At 38.2% G+C, this 6,686-nt stretch overlaps 1 protein-coding gene across 1 annotated transcript; it reads left to right on the top strand.

Annotated features, from left to right (window-relative positions):
- The first annotated feature begins 3,981 nt into the window (after positions 1 to 3,981).
- On the top strand, positions 3,982 to 5,947 carry K441DRAFT_602041 (S-adenosyl-L-methionine-dependent methyltransferase). The gene is made up of 9 exons (XM_067645251.1): positions 3,982 to 4,242; positions 4,297 to 4,334; positions 4,393 to 4,472; positions 4,535 to 4,557; positions 4,616 to 4,634; positions 4,688 to 4,795; positions 4,848 to 5,464; positions 5,522 to 5,541; positions 5,612 to 5,947. Exons 1-9 carry the CDS (start codon positions 4,078 to 4,080, stop codon positions 5,661 to 5,663), a joined length of 1,122 nt encoding a protein of 373 aa, XP_067509458.1. The 5' UTR covers positions 3,982 to 4,077; the 3' UTR covers positions 5,664 to 5,947.
- Positions 5,948 to 6,686: the final 739 nt, after the last annotated feature.

Below are 6,686 nucleotides of genomic sequence, written 5' to 3'. Positions count from 1 at the left end.
TTAGGGTATTTAATTTAGAGTAGTAATTTTAGGGGAGGTCTTTTAGCCCCTTTCCTCCTAAAGGTTAGTTAATAACTATAGCCAGCTAACCTTTAAGGCCCTCCTCTGCCTAATATAAGTAGCTCGCATATATAGCTATCTCCTATATAGCTTCCCTTCGTAGCCTTATATAGCGCTCTCTATGTAATCTTATACTGATAGATATATTTGCCTATCTGTATAGGCGGCGTCTTATTACGCGCTTATATGAGTATATTAGTATAAAGGCCTCTAATTATTATTAGACCTCCTTTTATATATCATGCCGATTAGATACTATTTACGCCCGTCTACTCTAACCTTATAGCCTACGCTGTTATATAATAACATCGCAAAAAGCTTATATAAAGGGTTCTAGGTATTATACATCTTATTGTAGTACTATATCTGGCCTCTCTTTATAGCTCTTAGCATATATAATTTAAGGGCCCTGAGTATTTAACACTGCGTTTACTAGACATGTTATCTAACTATGTATATTAGAATTAGAGTCCACTTTTTAAGAAAAAGCCTTAATTAAATGCATATTTTACTGCCCTTTTTAATAATGCCTAAATAAGTAACAGTTAACCTCTCGTATCTTAGAGTCTGTCCTAGCCTTGTTGCTGCGCTAGGCCCTTCCTTTATAAGCCCACTTAGTTATAATTCACGTTTGATTATCGCTTATATATTCGTAGCCTTTTTTAGGCCTTAGATTTAGTAACGCCTATTTAGGACGTAAAGACCTCTACTAATATAGTAGAATGCTCAGGTAAGCTGAAGTTCTCAGGACTTACGTCTACCGCGATATTTTGCTAATCTGTTAGCCTATTTTTTATCCTTTATCTATAATATTACGCCCGTAATATACCTTTTATAATGTTCTTTTACGGCCTATATCCGTAGGGGGTGTTTGAGGTCCTATGTCAGGCTAGAGTTATATATTTTTTAGAGGCTATCCTACTATTTTACTTTTTGAGGCCTCTTGTTTGTCGGTTATCAGGTATTGCTGTATATTGTTATAATTTATTTACTTTTATAGGCTTGTAAGCAGTTTATCTTAATAGCTTAGGGCATTAAAAGGTATTAGTGGCTAGTGAATATATATAGATATAAGATTATTTAGACTTATAAAACGCTGGTCTAGCTCTTTTAGCGTGATTATTTATGGCCTTCTTAAAAGGCCGCTAACATCTATTTTTTAATTGCCTTTACTATTTAGGTGGGTATTTTATTTTATAGGTCCCTTTTTTTAGGTTTAGATAAGCTTCGCTTAATATAATAACGGCGTATTTTAAGGTTTATTAATTATATAGTCTACCTTCTTTTCTATATTAAAGAGATTTGCCTTTATACTGTACGCTAGTTGGTTTATTTTACTGCTTATATTAGTTTATAAAACGACGTTCATAAGGGCATGCTGTATAAGTTATGTTATTTAGGCATTACAGTGCTTTTTCTGTTATTATTAGTCTTGCTTTAGTTCTGCCTATACTGGAAAATTACTTATATTAGCCTCTACTAACGCTAAATTTAAGGTTTATAGTATTAATAGGAATATTTTTTATTAGTCTTTTTCGGCGCATATAGACTGCTATTTAGCTAGTTTTAAAGGGCTTATTAGTAGGTAACTGCACTTATATTTCAATATAGGATTCATAAGTTAAATTTTTATAATAGCTAAACTAGTCTAGATACCTAAGGTCTTATAGATAATATAATTTTGCTTCGCCGTTTTATTTTGATACCTTTTAATATTTTTATATTATCGCTATTCTCTATTATTTGAGGTTTTGATAACCTCCTATATTAAACTTTTGATAACACGTTTATTACTATTATAACTAGAGTCTTTAAGGCGGCCTTTTTAGGCCACTTTTTTAGCTATAAAGGGTAATATTTTAAGCCTATGTAACCCTTAAGGTATTTATTTTTTCTTATAGCTGTTCTGGGACTAGCACGCGTTATTTAACTTGTCTTATAAGCGTACGCGTATATTATAAGCACGGGACCTAACCCCTGAAGCGAACGTATATATTCCTGCTCCGCCTCACTCTATTAGATCCTTATAAAATATCATTTGTTAATATATACAGTACTTCCTTGTATACTTTACCTTAACAGTTAGTATATACTATAATAATAGCTTCGTCTATCTGCCGTTTAAGTCTAAGAAATAGGGTATTATACCTAAAGATAGTTATTATTAAAGGAGTATATTAGGTAATAGAGTTATATTATTTATATATATTATTCTATAATAGCTATACTTAGTATTTTACTAGTTACTTACTTACCTTTAAATATTTTATCTATACTAATAGCTTATAGTATGAGCTTATTGTTTTGTAATACTATTCAGTATAAATATACTTATAAAATATATATTAGTTATACCTATAATAGTATTAAGTTATACTACCACAAATACTACTACCCCTTACTATTAGCCGCCTTCTCTACTAGCCCTTAACGGCTACCTCTATATTTATTTATACTAACCCTAGCGGCCCTTTTCCTTCTCTTTCTTCTTTAGCTTAGTATCTTTTATAATATAGTATTTATTTAAGCTTTAGTTTAGAGGCATTTATTTAACGCTATAACAATTTTAAATTTAGCTTAAATAGGTAATTATATACTTAAGCCTAAAGCTTTACTAATATATAGTACTAATATATAAAAAAAGCTATATAAATAGCTCTATAATATCTATATAATTAATTCTTATTTATTGCCTAATTTGGTCCCTCTTTTAGGTCTATATAGGCTTTTACCTTCTATATATATAGGAAAAAATCCCTAGTAGGGGAAAAGCCTAAGTATATCCTTCTAGCTAGTCTTATACGCTCCGCCTTTGCCTAGCCTATATATCTTTATAATAAGTCTACCTTATATACTATACTTCTAAGGTATCTTTAAAAGATCTAGGGTAGGAGTAAGTAAAAGGGTTTAGTAATTCGCCTATAAGCTACCTTTAGCTGGGTAGGAATATCTAGTCCCTAAGGGGTTAGAAGGGGGCGTATCTATAGGTGTCCTCCTATTAGATCTTATATACTACCCAGAATTACTAAAGGACTCCTTAGCCTATAAGCCATTATAATTAATTAATTAGTTATTTATATAAATGCCTATATAAATGCCTATATAAATAAATAAATAAATATTTATATAATTTCCTATATAATTATCTTTATATACTTTATAATTAATTGCTAGTATAAATATATACGTCTATATACCTATATATTTATATAAAGCCCTATATAAGGCTCTGCACGAGGCTCTGCACAAAGCTCTACACGAAGCTCTGCNCGAAGCTCTATATAAAGCTCTACACGAAGCTCTGCACAAAGCTCTACACGAGGCTCTATACGAAGCTCTGCACGAGGCTCTGCAGAAGCTCTGCACGAAGCTCTGCACGAAGCTCTGCACGAAGCTCTGCATAAAGCTTTGCACGAAGCTCTACACGAGGCTCTGNAGAAGCTCTGCACAAGGCTCTACCTAAAGCTTACCCCCTTCTACGAAGCAAATCTATACCTACTAGCAGTCCTTAATTATTATTTAAAGCTAGCTTATTAGTTTAGGTACTCTAGCTGCAGTAAGAAGAGGGCGGTGGGAGGGGTACGGCTGCTACGACTTAGGGTCGTCGGGCGTAATAATGAGACAATGAATTGGAATCGGGCAAATCGGGCAACGTAGTCTTCTTCGCCAGGTTTGATTTGGTAATTCTGGCCATCAGGAATAGCCTAGGGAGCTGTAGAAGCTGAGATAATTTGGCTTAAAGTAGGTGTATATAGGCCTAAATACCCCGCGTGGGACTAACAAAAATCCGAACCGTGTACCAGACCTTCTAACGAAGGTCTTGCCAAAAGCGGCTAGCGTCTTGGCAAGGTAAGCCTTGGCAAGAAGGTCTGGGAACGAGACAACTATTGACCGTCTCTTGGTGAGGGCATTCACTTCGACCCTTATCTTGTTCGAGCCTTATCTTGCACCCTCTTCACTTACCACCCTCTCAATAATTGTTCGTCTAGATTCCCTCTTCGTTCCCACCTCTACGACATGACTGATCATGCTACCCCAGACGCCCAGGCTATCTCCCAAACCATTGCCGCGGCTCAGTCTGCCGCAGTGGAAGACCGTCTGGATGCCGAGCGCAACCAATTGACCGCAGAGCATAGCTTAATAGATCCGTCGCACCTCGTAGGAACCGAGCTTGAAGTTGACGTATGCTCATCACCCCGTGCCCCCCCTGGTTTTGTCGCTGAAATTAGTGTAAAGTATGAGACAGACTCCGCACTGGATGACGATGATTCTTCGTACGTTCGAACTCGTCCTTTCAGGCTATAAAGCAAGCTCACCATTGGCTGTTAAAAGCGTATCAACGTCAATAGCTGCGTCTGTAGTGGCGGGTAATTGGGAGATGGGCAGGAGATACCATGGATTCGAGTCGGCAAGTAGGCGGGACAATAATCGACCACTGTATGGTCATAGAGTCATGCTAATATGACCTAATTAGATTATTTCCTGCCGAATGATGAGGTAGAGACACCATTCGAACTTTTTGTTCCCTTAAAAGCTAACGCTTTGCACTTTGTAGGAAGAGATCAATCGACTTGGTATAAAATACTTCAACTCCGTCTTGACAATGTGTATCTGATGTCTTTGAAAGAATTGCAACATCGAATTTGGTATATTGTCTTCAACGGGGGCCTCTACCTTTCACCTTTAGAGAAGGATAAACTCAAAAATGTCTTGGATATTGGTTGTGGGACCGGTGGTTAGTTACTCCTTATTCGTTCTCTTAAAATGCGAAGTTAATAAAAGTATAGCCTGGGCTATTGACTTCGCCGATACCCATCCCAACTGCGAAGTTCTTGGCACCGACCTCTCACCCATTCAGCCAAGCAAAGTTCCACCGAACTGCAGTTTCATGGTTGACGATGCCGGGAAGGACTGGGCCTTCGACCGCAAATTTGATTACATACATACTCGATCAATTACAAGCGGCATACGTGACTGGGATCGGTTTATCGAGCAGGCATTTGAAAATCTCACACCTGGTGGATGGCTTGAATTGCAGGAGCTTCATTTTCCCATTGAATGTGATGATGGTACGGCAACAAAAGATACACCACTTATGAAGTGGAGCTATGAGATATACGACGCGGCAAAAAAGGTTGGGATTGATACGTTAGCAAGCTTCAAGCATATAGAGAGACTGAGGAAGACGGGGTTCGTCAAGACGGAAGAATCATATAGTAAGTGGCCGATTGGTCCATGGCCAAAGGGACGCAAAGAAAAGAAGATGGGAACCATGATTGCGAAGGATCTTGCGGACAATTTGAGGGGTGTTAGTCAAAAGATGCTTATGCAAATATTGGGAAAGTCGCAGGAGGAATTTGATACATTCATCACACAGGTTCGCAATGATATTTTTAACCCTAAAGTAAGTAAAGTCTGTCGAAGCTGTGGGACTCCGGAAGTGAGCTGATATCAAAAATAGATCCATATATATATTCCCATGTAAGTCGGGAATCTTTAATCTTTCTCTTACTCGAATACTACGATACCTGCTAAAACGATTTGATTTCAGAGACATCTTCTGGGCGCAGAAGCCGTTAGAGAGCGCGACTGATATTGAGTAACTTCGGAAATGGACTCCGAGTTATAGCTTCCTCTAAGCAGTAGCTCTATTGGATTCATCTTCTATCTTCCACAACTCCATTCTGTTCACCAATGACAAGTTCAGGAAGCTTGGAATTTACCCTAATCTAACCTTAGCCTCGGCATGTGGAGTCTACGTCACCGTCTTTCATCTAGATGCTTTCCTGTTTTTACCACTTCTTGCTTTCATCAACTCCAAACAATTTCAACCGTGATCGTTATTTCTAACACGCATAATGAAGAAATTTATACATAAAGTCTTTCCCAACTAGGACTCACCGGCGAAGCAGCCGCATCCGGCACCATCACAAGACCGTACTCCGTCTTTCCAATCTGGGTGCGGAGCTCATAGCGGTACCCAACAGACGTTGAATGCTCCTCCGGGTTCGTTGAATATCGCTCTCAAGAATCACACTTCATCAAACACGGTATTCGCATACGCTACAGGTCTAGCTCTTAATGATAACAACGCACCTGTTTTACTGCAGTCCGATGGCAGGATATTGTATTACCTGCAGTCGCCTTCTTCAACATGTGCTCCCCTCTCAGTCAATTGCGCCATCCCGCTAGGAGCTTTTAGCTTAACTGTTACAGTAACAATTCCGAAGATTGCAGGAGGAAGAATTTGATTCTCGATTGATGAGCCACTCGCCTTCCTTGTTAACCTAGGACTGGCATTAACTGAGCCATCTGTTACTAACTACAGCGATCCGGATATCAATATCTCGTGGGCTTTTTGTGAATTCACGTACAACGGTGCTCAATTATTTGCCAATACCAGCTACGTCGATTTTGTCAGCAAGCCGGTTTCCTTGACTTTAACGAATACTTCGGGCGGTACTTAACATGTTGCGAGAATGCCATCTAATGGCCTTGCCACCGTCTATCCCTTGTATAGACAGGTGCTATATTTTGCGGCCCGTGCGAGGGGTTAAGAACATTAAAACTTTGGTGTCCAAATGTAAACAAATAACTTCCTTAATTAAATGCACTACTAAGATGGT

The sequence above is a fragment of the Cenococcum geophilum genome (assembly GCF_001692895.1).
Source record: "Cenococcum geophilum 1.58 unplaced genomic scaffold K441scaffold_3, whole genome shotgun sequence".
Taxonomy (NCBI): Eukaryota; Fungi; Ascomycota; class Dothideomycetes; order Gloniales; family Gloniaceae; genus Cenococcum; species Cenococcum geophilum.
Note: the sequence above shows the minus strand (reverse complement) of the source record. Positions and strands in the feature narration are given on the sequence as shown.